Below are 18,370 nucleotides of genomic sequence, written 5' to 3'. Positions count from 1 at the left end.
CTATTTTTCCGGCTGTCATTTGGACAACAATCGAATTGGGTTTTTATCTCGGCTCGGCTTAATTGCAATTACACTATTCATTTATGCTCCAGTGAAAATGAATAATAATTGCATTTGTTTAGGATATAATCAAATAAAATTCAAAGCACGACTTTCGATACATACACGTAATGTAATTTATTTTTTTTTGTAACCGAAGTTTCCCGCGTGAATTATTCCTTGGGGTGGTGGGGTATGAGCGCCAATGCCACCGGTCAAGTCCTCCAAGACGCTGTCGGAAAAATTCAAACCCGGACCTTATCGCTTTAACTGTCTAAGGTCCAAGGATCTCACTAACTCAATCAACGCCTCGTTGACTTTCAAACTCTTTTTGTTCTTTGAAAAAGTAAATAATTTTATAAAATATATATGTATTTATAAAAGCGATATTGCAAAAATTGAATAAACGAACAAAATATTTTTGGTCGTCATCGTAAATGCCACGATCGCCGATAAGTGACTATTTTGTTTACGTCTTTGTTTCCTTTCTTCATGTTTTTGGCCTCTCGATCTTTTATCGCTAGGCTGGTTCCCCCTCACCCTCTCGTTCGTCCTCATGTCCCCACCCAACTTTTGTTTCCGTTTATACATCGCGGGGAAAAAAGTACAGCCCCCAGAATATTAGAAATAGAACCAAAAAAGAAAAAATGTGCTGCTGCCACGTGTACAGTATATGTGGCCAATTTTTCAAATTTGAGATGTACTTCACAAGACGGTCGAAACGCTTTTGTCACGTCTCGATTTCCGTAAAAGCAAAACGAATATCGCAGATGATCGGAAATGAAAACCCGACATCCGAATTACATATTCATTTTCTCGTGTCGGAGGGTGTCCAAGTCCGTTTTGAACCGAGCAGGCGCATGTATCGCTCCACAAAGCAACCGATCTGCATCGTTGATGTGGGCATTTAGGTTTCATTTCCACAATCGCGCGTTCACTACAATGAAATCGAAATTGATTAGTTTGAGTTTCGACAACAAAAAAAAAAAATCTCTTAAAGACATTCGGTGGAGAGAGAACAATTTACGAATTAAACGCGTATTGTGGAAAAAAAAAAGTAAATGTAAAGAAGGCCAACTAAAATTCAAAAGTGCACATAGCAATGCAAGTCGTAAATGTCCTAAAGAGCATGTATACCAATTACAAACCACGACCCGATCGAGCCAACTAATATTCAAATCCGGGGTGGGCCTTCAATCTAGCGTGGCTGAGAAGCTAAATCCTATTTCTGGTCTAACTAGCATTATTCTACAATAAAGCAGACGCCACGAGGGCGATTCGGCATCGTGATCCATGCAACGCATGGCCGATTCCACTCATGAAACCGTCCAAACATTCAACTAATTCTTTAGAAAAAATTAACAAAACCGATTGTACGGACGTCGATTCAGTCATAAACCTTTTAATTCAACAATTTAGTCCGAAATCTTTTGACAATTTGCCAAGAAAGTCTTTCCGACCAATTTAGGCCGGAAACCACCGACATGGACACTGGCTGGCCGGCCGACCGACATAGACAAATTTTCTTCTTCTTTTATTGTAATTTTTCAGAAATCTGAATTTTTTTTTTTTCTTTTTGTTTCTTTTGAGGATTTTTTGCTAATGTTGCTTGAGGCTCGGGTGGCTCTTAGAGAACTTTGCTGTAGATTAGCCTGTCGAATTCAATTTGCCGTTGCTTTTCGTTTGAATGGCTCGAAAGTGAAACGGAGCATTTCTTTTTTCTATTTGCTTCTCCTTTTGCTACCAAACTTTGGGACCATTGAATGAAGAGTAGGAATGAATGGAGGGGGCGGGGCCTTTGGTTTGCTCCCAAGTTCATGCCTTTAATGCTTAAAAGACCAACTTGGGTTTTGCTTCCTTTACCACTTCTCCTTCGAGACCAAATCAAAGTAATTAGAGTACTAAACGCGGGGGATTAAGGAAAATGTGAGTGGGAACTTAAGAGATCAACATCTTCACGGCTTTCTCCTAGAGTCGTTTTCAGCTTAGTATTTTTTTTTATTAATTTTTAATTTTCAGACATGATTAGGATGTAGGATGTATGTTACATATGTTTATGTCGGATGCGTGACGTGTCCGCACTAAAAATATGAATAGAAATTCTGATTTCTCTGTAGAAGTGAAACGGATGAGGTGGTAAAAACTTAATCGTACCGGAGAAAATAATATATATTTCTGTTTAGAGTGAAGAACACATTCATTGCACTTCAATTTGAACCGAAATCATGTGTATAACCAAATTATATTTATTTTAACATTGAAGTTGCTAGACGTGTGTCATGGCTTGAATCGCCTTCCTTTTTTTATCTCAAGGAAAATGAGAATCAAGTTGGACGAAACCAATGCATGTGAAATTCGAAAAAAAGCTGGTGGTGGGGTTAGAATTACTAGGCCGCACCAAACTTCGGTGCTGCCGAATCGCTTCGAAGTTTGTGGACCACCGAGCCCAATTGAGGCGCAACGACAGCCGATCACGTGGCGTCGAAAGCACCCAACAAAGAGTGGGACGTGGCAGTGCTGGTCCTCGACACCTGGCAGGCTACTTCTTCGGTTCTCGAGGCCCTTGGCAGCTGGGCCGGGTCCTCGGCCCCCGCCATGTCCATCAAGGTTGGCCCGGTACTCTGGTGCCTTGGCCTAGGTCTATCTGAGCCGCTGCACCTGAGTCCATTGAGGTCGGGCTTGGGATGCCGTTGCCCCTGCCCGAGATGCCAGGCCTGGTAATATTGAGGTTGAGCACGGGTCCTCGACGCCCTTGCCAGGGTCCATCGAGGCCACAACTCTTTTGGAAAAAAAAAATAATTTTTAACTTTTTTAAATTGAGGAAAAGACATAAATGATCTTCAAACTTTAGCACAATGTGCAATGTGGTTTATAAACTTTTAATTTAACCAATATGATCCCTTAACTTTAGGTTATTGTGCAATGTGGCCCTTAAACTTTTAATTTGTTTAATGTGGTCACCGAACTTTTAGAACAATTTCAACTTAGTCCCCGAATTATAAGAAAATACCAAATGTCATTCCTAAATTAAATTAAAAATTCAAGGACTAAGTTGGATATGTTCCAAAAATTCAGGGACCATAATGCTCAAATTAAAAATTCAAGGACCACATTGCACATTGCGATAAAGTTCGGGAATCATATTGATCAAATTAAAAGTTCAAAAGGGATTATATTGCACGTTACGTCAAAGTTCAAAAAAAAAATTATATTGCTTGCAATTCATGTTGCAATTCGTTATGATCTCAATCTTTGACTTGCGAAAATCGATTTCTTAACCGGATGAAGCCCATGTGATTCAAAATTCAAATGCTCACCCCTATTTCACCTTATCAAGAGGAATTTGTTTTTGCAAGCCATGAGGGAAAATTACCAAAAAAAGTCCTACTTTAATTTATACGAAGTTTGGATTCAAAACTAAGATTCGGACCAAAACATCTTTAGCAATATATTTCATGTTTTAACCACGTCATCACGTATGGAAAAATAATAATAAAAAAAGTTACGTTAAAATTTTCTGTTAGCCAAATTAGGTAAGAATAACGGAATAACTCGATTGCATCAATTTGACACTTTTTACGACTTGATTATACTTTTAATCAATCGAAAGCATGAACCGAACCAACAACCACCGATCTCCGAGCCGAAAGCATGGAAACGCCCCGTGCCGTGGAGCGGATTACATAACGGGTTAAGCACGGGATGTCTATCGCATTATGATTGGCGAAGGGGCGGGGATGCTTTTTGGTGACGCCCATGATTGTTCGCTTTTCTATCTTTTGTGGCATGTCTTCCTTGGCTCTTTCGTTTGCTCTTCTTCCCCATCTTCAGCTCTTTTTCGGCAACGCTCATCATCTTCGTCATTGAAGGTTCCAACTCTTATTCATTGATGTTCAACCCAGCTTTATTCCAGATTCTCTCTCCCCTCATCGATTTGAAGATAATCTCTGAAAATTTGATCAATGCTCTGCATGGTAAACCTCTTGTTAATTATTTGTGCTACGATGGTTTGATTCTCTTTCCTGTTCATCTTCGACAAGCGAAATTTCATATATCAGTTTTCAAATTTTCGCACATTCTAGAAATTTGACTTATCGAGGTCAATTGGAGATTCTACCCTACCTCGAGAGATATAAGGTAATCTATTTAAGTGCTTGAGCTTTTTGCTCAATTTATCATTGATTTACTCGAAGTTTCGTATAGTTGCTTGTGTAGAATTTGATTGCTCATGTAGAATTTGATTGAGTAGGTACGTGCATTATGCATTTCATGTTTTGGTTCACCTAGGAGATAGACAGTATGATGATTTGTTGTTTCTCCGAACTATGCGAATCAAATTGTTGAAAGCATGAAAGACATCTGTCATAATGTCAATGGGAAAGAAAAGCGGTTGATTGTAATTTATTGCAATACCTAGTTTAAATCGTTCATAAGCCTTGTTGTTTGGTATTTATCATCGCGCAAATGTTGTTGCTGCTAGGGGTGTCAAAAAAGCCCGCGCTAGTCCGACCTGGCCCGGCCAGAAAATTCACCCTAATTTTCGAGCCTTTCGGGCCAGCTTGGTACTATTAGGATCGGGCTGGGTCGGTCCGGCCCGATTCAGGCTCTTTTTTTTTACCCACGTTTTCTTTTAATTCGTCTTATTTTCATTTTTAATTTTTATATTCTTTCGTTCGATGGACATGTCAAGTGATTTTGATTCAAAAAAAAAAACCAATCCGATTCGACCCAGCCCGAAGATGGTTCGGGCCAGGTCGAGCTTGGCACTATTCGGTTTCGGGCCGGCTCGGGCAAGGCCAAGACTCGGCTCGCCTTGGCCCGTTGACACCCCAAGTTGCTGCTGCAAGTTTAGCCCTCCCGAGCCTTATAGAGATTCCTTTAGTAAACTTTGCTTGCATCAACTTAATAAATTTTATGATATGATTGTTCTTTTCAAAAGTTTTAAGACTTTCAATACACTTATCCCTTATTAAATGTCAAGTTAAGCTGCACTTGTATTCACTTTTTTACATTATTTTTATTTCGCTTGAATGTTTGCTGTTGGGTTTACCTTTAAGATGAAACACTCGTCTTGACTAGCGCTGAGATTAAGAAATGAAAATCATAACAATGATGTGAATGGAGCAATAATGGGTGCAGCTACATCAATAATGGTAATTGGTATGTTAGTTATGGAGGATGCATCTTTTAGGTGCCACATACCTAGTCTGCCTTTGGGAAAAGAGATTTTGAGAGGAAGGTATTCATCACTCGCAATCTTTATTTTGGAGTTACCAATTGTCTCAATCAAATACGTATGAGACCACAAGTTAGTTTGTTTTTTTAATTGTGTAGAGTTCTTGTGTCAAATAATTTGCCACGCGAAACAGTAAATATGTCAATCAAAGAGTAAAAACTATTTTTTTTTTTCATATTTTAGGGCATAATGTGAGATTCAAAATAATTAATCTTTTGTATCGCTTATAGAAATAAATGAACAAAAGGTATTTTCATTGCTTATGATAATGTCTAAACCTAAATTGTTGTCGACAATAAAATATTTTTCATTAATTCATTATTTCAAGCGATATGAACGATTATTTTTACAAAAATATTATTTCAAATCATCTATTTATGAGAAACAAACAGAGCCTAGTTTGTTTGTTTTTTTTTTTTTTTGGGTCAAATAACAGTGCCTAGTTTTTTTTTGGTCGAAATAATAACAGAGCCTATTTCGAATTAACTTTTCTCAAACATTATATCTCTTTACGTGAGAGGTACGTCACGTTTTCTATTTATGTAAATTTGTCAGCCGATGAATGAATCAAATCATTACTTTTTGTGATCACAAATTCAATTTCCATACCGCAAATGGAGTGACTTTATGCAATTATCAAGTGTCACAAAGGGTTAAGGCTCTTTTCTCTTCTTGCAATAGGCAAAGTTAAAATTTTAGCAAGAGCAATTATATTATTCTGACACGAGCTTACGATGTTTTGAGGAGTGCAGGTTAACTCATGGCATAAAGGTTTCGAAAATGGGCCCAAAGTGTATGAAGCCCGAAGGTAAGCTCACTTGGGCCTTTAATGAGAATTTTGAGATGGACCAGATAATTGGGCTGTAAGGTTAGCAGAGCCCAGGTACGCAGGTAGTAAACCAACCAGAGATTATAGCCGAAACGACTATTTAACTTAAATGCATTTAATTTAGGCTTCATTTGTTTTGTGAAAAGTAAATAACTTGAAACTTAAAAGTAATCGTTTGTATCACTTAGAAAAACGCATGAACGGAAATTTGTTAAACAAGAGTTGTTGTCGATAATTAAAATATTTTTATCAATTAATTTATTCAAGCGATGCAAGATATTATTTTTAAGGAAATATTTCTTAAACCATTCATTTTCTCCGAAACAAATGGAATGAAAAGATCTTATCACTTTTTCCGGATTGAATTTTAGTATTTTCCCAACAAAAGCAAGAAATTAAAGGAAAATGTCTTAAAATCTCAAGCTAAATGTAGATATACTAGTGAAATTTCATGTCTAGTAAAATACACTATCGACCGTATACAATCATTATGGGATAGAGAGGAATCTATTTTGTCTTTCGAGAAAGTTATAAAAGAAGAATTTTCCGAAAAATCAATATTATAATTAATATCATATAAATTTAATCTATTTAAGATATTGAGTTATTGGACTCCTTGAGAATGAGAGACTATTCATGTTGATAGATTTAAGTAGAGCTGACTCTATTAGGCACAACATGTTATGCAGTAGAAAGAAAGAAAGTACAAACATGTGTACACAATGGTATTGATAGAAAAACCGGATTTGCTGCTAAAAGTATAATTTGAAGTAGAATTGACTCACATTATCCGAAACAATATATCGCGAATAGACCCAAAAAAAAAAATCCATCATAGTGAAAAATCTACCATATTAGCACGATGAATCAATATAGAGCACGAAATTATTTTGATGCATAAGGGCAGGGCTCATGTCAATATTAAGCACATAGAAGCGCATGCAGTTTGTCATTGGTCATTTGCATGGAGTAAAAGGTGATGATTAAAGCTCTGTTTGTTTCACTGAAAATAGATGATTTTAAAAATAATTTCTTTAAAGCGATCGTTTGTATTACTTCAAATAATTAGTCAATGGAAAATATTTTCAATGTCGACAATAATTTATGTCTAAACATTTTCGTGAAAGATGAAGATATTTTTGTGTTTATTCGTTTTTGTAAGTAATACAAACTATCATTTTAAGTAAGATATTTTTTAAACCATTCATTTTTCGCAGATCTGTTTGTTTGAAGGAGAACTATTGCTCAGGAGTTGTTTTTATGACTTTCCGATGTTTGGATGATAGATTACTAATCGATCTACAAAAAACGTTTTTTATGAATTGAAAATAACAAGCTTAATTTGGGGAAATTGTTAAGAAGAAAACCAGTTTTCCTAAATCACCAAACAAATGAAAAGTAGCGTGAAAATTGTTCAAAAAGCCCTAAACCTATTGTAAGTCAGCCAATTCAGTCGTAACCTTTTAATTTTTCCTATTTAGTCCTAAACCTATTGCACAACAGCTAATTTAGTCTTAAATCTTTCAATTTTGTGTATTTAGTATTAAATCTTCCGGCGATTTGCTAATTTAATCCTGAATCTTTTAACGGATTGCCAATGTGGTTCTTTCTGCTAATTTTGAACGGAGATAGTTGACATGGCCGTGCCTCGTGGGGTGTTCGATGCCGACTAGACCGCCACGTTGTCAATTTCCAGTCAAAATTATCCGAAATGACTACATTGGTAATTCATTAAAAGGTTTAAGACTAACTTGGCAAAAATTTAGAAGGTTTAGGACTAAATTTTCATAATTAAAAGGTTTACGACTTAATTGAAATTTTATCAAACGGTTTAAGTTTAAATTGTCGCAATTGAAAAGTTTAGGATTGAATTAGCTATCGTATCATAGGTTAATGACATTTTAGACAATTTTATTGAAAACTAATCATTGAAAAATATTTTTCATGAAGTTTTCAATTAAAAAAACACGCCCTAATTATCGAAAATGTACGAGGATCGTGTGCTTTGTGCAAGAAAGTTTATTCCACAGCGAAATTCAATCTTAGAATTATTTGATGCATTATTCGAAGTCAAAGAGGATGACAAAGGCATTAGGTCAAGATATCCTTTATAAGAATGCATGATCGGTACAAGTGGTGTCAAAACCAAACAATATACATTAATCGACACATGAACTGACCCGAAATTTTGAGTATTTGCGGTTTGGGTGGTGTTCGGGTTGGGTAATGACTTAAATTCTGGGACTTGTAAAGATTTTGGGTCGAGACGTGTTTCAGTTAGGGTTTGTCAAGTGTGAATGTTGCTCTCTTATCTAAATTTGATTTTTCACTAACAAGTAGTCATATCGTATATTATTTTGCTTCACTGATTTTGGCATCTCTGATTTTTGTTATTAAAAAAAAAAAGAGATATTCGGACGAATGGATAATACTTTGCCGAGAATCTCATTTGACTAATTGAAATATAAAAAGGAAACAAGGGAGGATTAAGTTCAATGGCAATGCACGCAAGGAAGGTCAAGCACATTCCTCTGTTGTTTAGTTTTTACACCGAATGTGTGTGAATTTAGTCTACCAAGCACGATTCTAACTTTTTTATTTATTTTTACCTATATTGGAATACCAAATTTTCTATTTTCATAGATACACAAGCAAATGTGAATAAGTGTCATGGCGTGTGCAAAATATCGAGATCTATAAAATATTAAGCAAATTTACTCTATTATGAAATAGTTGAATCATTACATAATGGAGCGGGACTATAGACAATAACTGTAAATCGTAAAAATCATATACATAGAAAGAGAAGAATATTTTAAGCCACGATTTGCTCGGCAAAAAAATGAATGATTTAAGAAATATTTTCTTAAAATTGATCGATTATATCGCTTGAACTAATTTGTCGATAGAAAATGCTTTCATATCGACATCAATTTCTTTTGGTTGAAAGATAACAATTTACGTCTAAACATTTTCGTGGATGATAAAAATATTTGCCATTCATTCATTTTCTTAAGAGGTACGGGCGATCGTCCGGAAAAAAAAGTGAAACAAACGGAGCCTTATCATTAAAATTCTAAAAAGAACCATGAAACCCGACCCGACCTAATCTTTTTGGATTTGACCTAATCTTTTTGGATTTATGTCTTTAGTGTTTCGGGACGGGTCGGGCCAAGCACATTCCCTATTACTTCGGGTCGGGTCGGGGTATCGTGGAAACACGACTTTACCCAACCTATTAACACCCTACAACCGTACAATATACTCAAAACCTCACTTGATATTATGGGATCACAACAAGACCAGCTTTGATAGTTTGGGAAAATTGTTCAAAAAGTCCTAAATCTATTGCATTTTTTTCAATTCAGTCCTAAATCTTTTAATTTTATCAATTGAGTCATAAACATTTTCACGTGTTGTCAATCGAATCCATTTGACCACAATTGGTCGAAACTTGGTGATATGGATACCGATCACCCTATATGGTATATTTGGCGATGACATGGACAAATTTTGAAGATATTTAGAAATTTTTTGAATTTTTTATTATTATTTTTGTGCGTTTTCTCTTCTCCTTCTTTTTCTCAATGTTGCTGGTGAGGCTCGCCGGGCTCTCGCCGGCCACTGGGCATGACTGGGGCTTCAATTTCACCCGGGTCGTTGAAGAGCACCTTCCTCATCCCCACGCGGTGCAGCTTTCAACAAAAAAACGTTTTTCCACATCACATCATAACCCACGAACAACAATACAATAACGAAGTTAAAACTAGGATCAAGAACGCTTCAAACCGCAAGAGACAGGCATGTGAATCCAAACACACGTGCCCAAACAATTGGCAACGTCGATGTCCAAATTGAAAACGGAATGATGGGACATCTCTCTCTCTCTCTCTCTCTCTACTTGGTCGCTTCTCCGCTCGGCTAAAGATACCTTTGCCAACGAGAGTTCAACCAAGAGGAAGGATAATTGACCATGTCAAAGTCCGGAAAACTTCTCGCAAGGAGCTCAACCGAGAGGACAATAGCCTGTTTTTTTTTTTTGGGCATTTCTCCGTAAGTTTTGTGCAATTCGACCGCGTCGAAGTCGGGGAAAACTTATTAACTTCGTTCGAAGCAGATAAGCCCGAGTCATGTGTTGCCCCCTTAGATTATGTGCATATCGTGTGGAGCTTACTTGATCTGACGACGGATGCGAGTTGGACTCACGTGATTCGAGTGCACCCGGAATTCGCTTGCAAAGGTCTTCATGCAATGCATCCGACGGTCCCAACTTTCTCATGATACAATATCTCAAGTCGTGGCAAATCGGTTTTGAAGTATCGTGAATCATTGGCGCTTCATTAAAGATAATAATTCACGCAAGCATAACTCAATTGCGAAGTCTTCATTAGCGAAGCTGATCTTGTAGCATGAGGCCTCCCGGCTTTGTCTGCGCTAATAAAGGATCGAACATACCCTTAAATCACAAATTTCATCGTAATTTCGAATGCCAAGTGTTTTTTTTTTTTTTTTTGAACCATGAGATAGTTATTCATCACCACTTTCTTGAGTCGACGAATGACAAGAACAGATACATGTTTTTTTTGTTGTTGTCAAAACAAGAACAAATACGTTAGAAACACCATTTCCGACACTTCTTAATTGACCAGTAAAATTACGTATAATCACCGCTGACTATTCGAAAAGTTTAATATTTGATTATACTATCCTAACAACAACTTTGAGGATGATATGAACAAACTCATGAATTTCCCGACCTTATGCTCTCACATGGGGTCAACGGCCATGCCTGCCTTTGACAAAATAGACCATGGCAAAAGTCAGAATTCTACGCCCAAAGACGAATCTGCTTTGAACTTTTGGTCAATTTTTTTTTAAGCCGTGATCGATGACAGGCAGAGCAAAATTGGCCTTACGTGCAAAGAGAATCCAACCAGATCATGATTCTAAACCTCCACGGCAAGAAATCCCCCCCCCTGGCTGACTTTCCCTTTCACTTTCCGAGGATTTTGGGACGTTCAAGTCGTTCCTTTTCTTGACGGTATTTTGGTACGGCAAGGGTTTCCCCGAAAGGCATATGACCTCTTTCGTTCGTTCTTTAAATCTTAAAGGGGCGGGCTTAGAACCCTTACGAAAACGTCATGAAGCGGTCCTCACTTAGAACGGTTTGCGCGTAGTCTGTGGAATTTGAGTATGCGACTTCAGCCTCCGGACTGATCATCCCCCCGGACCCTCGAACCGGCCGTGCCGTTCCCGAGGGTCTAAAGGCGGGCGTGATCTTTTTATTCTAAGTTAATACAAGATCGCTATTAGGCAAAAAGTTCCCTATAGATTTGTGTCTTTTCTGATGAATGTTTAGCTCCCAACACCAGGCCTAGTGTGCAAAATCAACCATAACTGCTCTAGGAAAGGCTTCGCACCCCTCCAGGTCCAACCAAGGCTGTTGAAGGTCAAGTCACTATCCCACCCATCCTTTTAGAGATCACACACGCCTCTGATCAATTATCAAAATCTGTACCCAACATCATATTTGTTTGTTTTTTTTTTCCTCTGTTGTTGGTGATTGCCTAGGAAGCTGAAGCATACATTAAATCTTCCTTGCAAGAGAATCTCATTCTCTGTGAATTTATATGTTTATCCTGATTCTGGAGCATTCAGTAAAGAAAGCATACACGGTTTGTCCATCTTTGTTGCTTCCAATGCATGGGGAATCAAAATTGCTCCGATGGAAAAGGGTCGAAGAGAATGGGTATCTTTCGACTGCAAAGCGTCCGTCACGAGGGCGAACGCGATATGACTATTCGAATGGTAGTGTGAAACGTAGAGTACCGGATAACGGCTCGCAACAACTCCGGTCAATCAAGCGCCTCCGTGGAAAACAAGTTTCGGGTGCTTCGGAAACCCCAGGCGGTTCTAGATGATTTTAAGTAGAGATTTATTTATTGACTTTCCATCAAGGTGAAAGCTAAAAATCATGGAGGATTTCCCATAAATTGTAAATCACTTGGAATCATGGGGAAGAATCCTGGTAGCCAAAACCATTTTCCTATCTTGTGCTCTTGCAGACTCCACCTTCACTGGGTCTGGTGCTGTGAAATTCTTTCTTTAATGCTCTCTCTCTCTCTCTCTCTCTCTCTCTCTCTCTCTCTCTCATGAACGAAGGAGGAGCAATCCCTATGATTTGAATAAGGAACCTATGATTTGAATAAGGAACCGAATTGAACAGTGGTCTGGTGTGTGTCCATGCATGATGCACTGAGAGATTCCATTCGAGCAGCATTTATAAGTGGACCATTAGTTTGCAGAGACAGCCAAAAAAAAAAAAAATTTATGGGTGGGGGGAGAAGTTAGACCCCATGTGAAGATGCCCTTCTTCCATAAGTTGTGTCTGGTTTTTGGTTGTCTTTTTATTGTTCATGTGCCCACAAATGGAGGGCATAACTTTCCAGTGAAGTCATGATTAAGCAGCACGCAACCTCTTCCATTCTTTCCTCGGATGCGCCTCTCTTTGTACTGATGCTTTCTCTTTCTTTTTCTTCTTTTTTTGTGGTTTTTTCCATGTAACATATCCTTCGCTGGACCATCTTTCTGTCTGCAAAGTCATTTGCCCTTTTCGGATAAAAAGGCCAGATTTGGGGGTTGGAGGGGGAGCACGCCCTCCTTGGCACAAAGTCACGGTTACAAATTATGCGCGAAATCACGACATCGATCGCGTAAGATTCATGTCGCACGTTTCCTCGATCGCGCCTGGAGGTCGTGTTAGTTTCGTGGAGGAAACGATGCGGGCGAGGCAAGAACCAATGTAAAGAAGATGTTGAGCGCGCTTGCAAAAGCAAAAGCACAAGCAAGAAAATTCTCCAATTGAAATGTGAAAATGCACTTCATTTCTCCCCGCCCGCTTTTGGGCCGGCCAATTTGTGATTTCGCTGCGCAAGAAAGGTCTAATGATTCGGCAACAAAGGAGAGGTCGATTTTGCCGCATCTAAATTCTAATCGAGACGAAAGAACTAGCGAAAAGAGCTGCTGATATCCTCCTGATCCAACATATTACCAGAAGAGGAAACGTCAGTGATGGAGCTTGAACATGGAGATGGTGGAGGAGGAGTGCCTAGTGAATCACCAACGGAGCATTCACTCCCAAGATCAGTCACTGAGCTTCTCTTCTTCCTCTTGGGGTGAGAAAGATTGCCATTGCCATTTCTCTTGGCCCTCATTTTCTTCTGAAACAGCCGATAGACCACCCAATTCGCATCTCCGGCATGAGCCATCTGCAAAATTTGTATCAATCCAAAACAGCACGTAAGGACCAGACCACACAGCATGAACAGCTAGCTTAATTCAACTGCTGCAAGATCCAAGAAAATCGGGCTATCTTGGTTCAAAATTTTCTTTTCCCCTTTCTCTTTTTTTTTTTACCGTTGTCGATTTCGAGTTTTCCGGAGTTGCTGCGAGGCTGAATTCATGCAAGATCCATCGAGTGCCAGGGACATTGCCAATGGAATGCTTCCCTTCACGGAAAGCCAGAGTCTTCCTCACCCCGATGACTTGGTTTCCAGTGCCATCAGAAGCTAAGATTTGCTTGCTTTTGGCTTTGTACCTCCAATAGCCAAAACCAGCGGCAACTCTTGTGCGTTCATGGCCATTGGAACTCCTGTTTCTTCTGCTGAAGAAGTACCTCCTCTCCCTCAAACTTCCTAAACGCGATCAAATACACGCAAATTCGCTCAGACACGATAAAACATAGACCAACACAATCGCAAGTTTCAACATTTTCATTTTGACCATTCAAAGGCTCAACCAATTTTCCCTGTCGTTAGCACATGCTTGAGCTTCCTGGCCATGTCGAACTGACGTTATTCTATCAATTCAGACACAAAGAGGTGACAAGACGCTACAAAACAACAAATTGCACCGGCAATCGCAAATTGCACAGCCCAAAGCATTGAACCGATTGCTCACGCCCTCCAAAAGCTGCGACGATAACGACAACTTCTCACCAAAATCGATTATATTTTATAGAAAAAAAGGAGACAACTTTAACAGCCGAGACAGACAGGAGACCAACGGGCAACGATGCAGACAAACAGGGTCAAAGGCCCGAGCTGGGTTCCACGCGAGAATACCTGGCAAGTCCCAAGGATCGGCCCGAAACACATCGAGCTCAGGAATCACAGAAGCGGGCAATGGAACGGCCAGAACTTTTCTCTTCAGGTAATGAACCACCAGCTCTCGGTCCGTGGGTCGGAACCTGAACCCGATCGGCAGCTTAATCCCTCCGCTCACGAAGAACCTCGGCACCTCCATTTTTTCCCCCCCAGAAAAAACAAAGAAGGAGAAACTCGCGACCACCCTCTCGACTCAGCGAGTTAGAGACCAAAAATACATGGCAAGAGAGAGAGACCCAGAGGGAAGAAACGGCTGAGAAAAGCTAGAGAGGCGTTTGGGCGGTGGTGGTGGTGGGTTAAGAAGAGAGTGAAAAGAGGGTTATTTATATGCAGAGAGAGAGAGAGGGAGAGAGAGTGGAGGAAGCTCCTCCTGTCTCTGACTCGTGAACTCCTTCTTTGACAAGGAGTGTAGCGTTTGGTTTCTGAGCTTTGGGGGGTTGTTTGTCTTTCGGATTTCGGATTTCAATTTTGACGGTCCGAAGCAAACGTGTGAGAAGGTGTGTCGGGGATGGCCAATGAACAACTTGCGATGGTGGTCAACGCTGGGAGGGGGCAGCGTCGGACCGTGTCGTTTTACTGCTTGTCAGACCCATGTGTCTCACGTTGCCCTGGTGGTGATTTCAATTAGTTTAGCCAACTCAAGTTCCAATTGGTGGGGCCCCCCCAGTCTCTTATTTTTATTTTTTTGGGTTTATTATGGAAAATAAATGTTTATTTTTTCTGGGTCAAATTTATGAAAGTTTTTCGCTTTTTGGGGTCAATGAGTTTATGACAGCGAGTTACCCGAAAATTGTACAGGACAGGACAATGTCAGATGCACCGGGTGTATTTTGAACTTGTTATGTTTGATGGATGCAGGTGAACATAGAGATTAAGCTTTCTTTATCCGGTGTTTAGCGTCGCCCTCTAATCTTGGGTTTTCTGTCTATTTTAACGAGGATCGAATGGATCATACTCTAGCATTGTCGGATTATCCCCAGACTAGAAGGACTTACATTCGGTGGCGTCGAGGTGAGTTGAAGAGAGAGAAGCCTAATATCTTCTTCCCTCTCGCTCTCTCCCTCCCTCCCTCTCCGACTTCATGCTTGAAGCGCTTTATAGTTCCCGGAATCGACCATTTCAAGCAACCTTCCTCTCGCTTCCATCGCTTAAGATGTGACTAGTCCTCCCGCCCACGATCAGACGTGCATGAGAAAGAGACCATCGCCCTTATCTCGTTCGTCGAGCAACCGAGAGTTGGTAACTGCCCTCTTCTCACAATTCTGGAGTCGCCCATTGTTGGAGGAAGAGCGATAGAGGCGCCTACTTTATCGCAGGGATGTCGCGTTATTTACGTGCCCAAGAGACTCCTATCTAGCCCTTTAATGACATTGTTGGTTCGGCCTCGATAGGAAAATAGAATGAAGCACCTAATGACGTATTTTCACAGATCAAAAGCTACTATATTGCCCATTTCATTCGTGTGATGGAGAGATCGTACCATTTGAGCGTTTTTTTCGTACCTTTCTCGTTAGTTTCGAGAAAGTTGCAATGATGGAGGGATCGTACCATTCAAGCGTTTTTTTCCGTACTTTTCCGGTAGTCTGGAAAAAATTGCAATAAATATGATTTTTTTTTACCCTCCCTTCCCAAAATGAAGTATATGTAATTATTTTTTCCTTTCTACAGGGGCCAAGATATTGAATCTAGCCGTAAAAATTATGCTTGGATGATAAATAACTCGTTTCTTGGTCTTCAACCCCCTCAGTCACTACCAACAACCTCAAATGGTGTAATAAGATGTGCCTATTTATCTATCTCTTGACTCCAAATGGGAGCAAAGAATCTTTAGAGTATCTAAAATTGGGCCGGAAAGGTCCATTTAATGTAGGGCATAATTTCGGCCAAGAAAAAAAATAAATCAAAGATATATAGGCTTTTTTCTCCATACCAATAGGTACCGGCCATTTATGCTGTATAAACAAATTTATGTTTATCTCCACTCTTATGTTGATGAATGGGGAAAATTGTCCAAAACATCCTAAACTTATTGCATTCATGCCAATTCAATTTTAAACTTTTTAATTTTGTTTATTGAATCCTAAATTTTTTCGTGTTTTGTCAATTGAGTCCATTCGATTAATTTTGGCATGAAATCATCGATGTGGATGTTGGCCATCCTGCGTGGCGCAATCGGCATTGACATTAATAATTTTTATTAATTTTTTTTCAAACTTCTTGTTTATTTTATTTTTATTTTCTTTTCTTTTTTACCTTGGCATGGCCTTGCCCAAACCATCGTGGCCATGAGCAAGGAAGACTTCCCGGTGGCCGGAAAGGGCCCGACAACCCTCGTCAACAATAGTAAGAGAAGAAAAATGAAGAAAAAAATAGAATGGAAAAAAATAAAAAAAAATACTATTAAAAATTGTTCACGTCGGTATTAATCGTGCCACGTAGGATCGTCGGTGTCCACATCAACGATTTCTAGCCAAAATTGGCCATATAGACTCAATAGAAAAAAAGGTGAAAAGTTTAGAACTCAATTAACAAAATTAAAAAATTTAAGACTAAATTGACAAAAGTGCAATAGGTTTAGGATTTTATAGATAATTTTTCCACATTAAACTGTATCGAAAGCCTGTTGACCATATTGAACAAATCAAAAGTTCATGGACCATATTGCATATCGGGCCAAAGTTCGGAGATCATTTATGTTATTATCCCATAAAAGAATACTTACGTTTGCACTGTGCCCTTCAATGCCAACAAATACAATTTGCACCATAAGCTCATACAAATACGAAACGCAACGAGGCGGTCGGATCTAACAATTTGGTTCCGATTTAAAAGAAAAAACTACTAGTAAAGCTACATCTCATACATTCGGCGCACTTCGTGTAGACATTTACGCCACGCGATGTGAAAATCAAAGAATATTCCGACCCCATATAATAAAATAAAATAAAGGAGTCGAATAAGGAGCCTAGTAGGGAAAAAGCTTGGATTCCGGACCGCAGATAAGAAGAATGAGAGGGGGACCGAATACTTGGCATCTAATCCCCAAAGTCGAAGAATTGAGGGAGCTGATGAATGATAATGCACTCATAATTATGCTAAGCTTTCCCCTTCTGCTTTATTCTATGCGAGGTAATGGCGTCTGAATTTTGACTTCGTGTCCCACGATTCTCACAAGCTCATGTGAAGTGAACTAAGCTGTTCAAAATGAAATTGGACATTAGGGAGGATCTCGATCCCCGTCGTGAGATTAGGGGTGAAGAGACAGCTTTTGACTTTGATGGTAAGTGGGGGCAAATCTTCGGCCTCGGGGGAGTCGGGAAACATTGTCCATAAATTCATTACATTTTGACCAATTGAGTCCTAAATCTTTTAATACTTTCCCAATTAAGTCCGGTCGGTCGGTTTTAATTCGAAATCGCTGACTTGGACGCCGGACATCTTATGTGGCACGATCGTCGTTGACATCTTAGTTTTTCTTTCTTTCTTTTCTTTTTTTTTTTTCCAGTCAAGTCCGACGAGGGCCATGAAGCCCTGGCCAGCCACGGGCGAGGGGTCAAAAGGTTTCCAAAATATTGTATAAAAAAAAATAATCCACGCCAGCACCGACCATCTCACATGGCATGACCGATATTCAAACTAACGATTTTCGGTTAAAATTGTCCAAGTTAACTGAATTGTCAAAGTGTCAAAAAAGTTTAGGACTCAATTTGAAAAATTTAGAAATTCATAACCAAATTGATCATAGTGCATTGAGTTTAGGACCTTTTGAATGACTTTCTCGTGAGTCGGCTCCTTGTTCTTGAAGGAGCCGTGCTGGTCGAAGGGGGCTACAGAAGGGTTGAGCCCATGGAGTCCTTCTTCAGCCTTTTCAATAGAAGATGCTTTTGTCTGCCCCAGCTGTCAACGCGCGCCGCAGGCCCGCGGCCGCGCGTGCATTTCCGGAGAGTCTTGGGTGAAGGAGACGGACATTTGACTGAGATACAAGCCATGCTTGAACATTTTCGTGGCCGAAACGTGCCACGTTCTATTTTTGTTGGAACTGAACGTCGTCGGCCGCGGGTGAGGGCTGCGACTCCTTGACAACTAAAATTCGTCCACGTT

At 39.5% G+C, this 18,370-nt stretch overlaps 1 protein-coding gene across 1 annotated transcript; it reads right to left on the bottom strand.

Annotated features, from left to right (window-relative positions):
• Positions 1-12,936: 12,936 nt before the first annotated feature.
• Positions 12,937-14,688, bottom strand: LOC115739007 (NAC domain-containing protein 83). Its single transcript, XM_030671850.2, has 3 exons — positions 14,228-14,688; positions 13,521-13,798; positions 12,937-13,372 (listed from the first exon to the last, which is right to left on the bottom strand). The coding sequence occupies exons 1-3, from the start codon at positions 14,406-14,408 to the stop codon at positions 13,112-13,114; spliced, it is 720 nt and encodes a 239-aa protein (XP_030527710.1). The 5' UTR covers positions 14,409-14,688; the 3' UTR covers positions 12,937-13,111.
• Between the last annotated feature and the right edge of the window lie 3,682 nt (positions 14,689-18,370).

This window comes from Rhodamnia argentea, chromosome 1 (assembly GCF_020921035.1).
Source record: "Rhodamnia argentea isolate NSW1041297 chromosome 1, ASM2092103v1, whole genome shotgun sequence".
Lineage (NCBI taxonomy): Eukaryota > Viridiplantae > Streptophyta > Magnoliopsida > Myrtales > Myrtaceae > Rhodamnia > Rhodamnia argentea.
The sequence above is the reverse complement of the archived record's forward strand: the minus strand, read 5'-3'. Positions and strand labels throughout refer to the sequence as shown.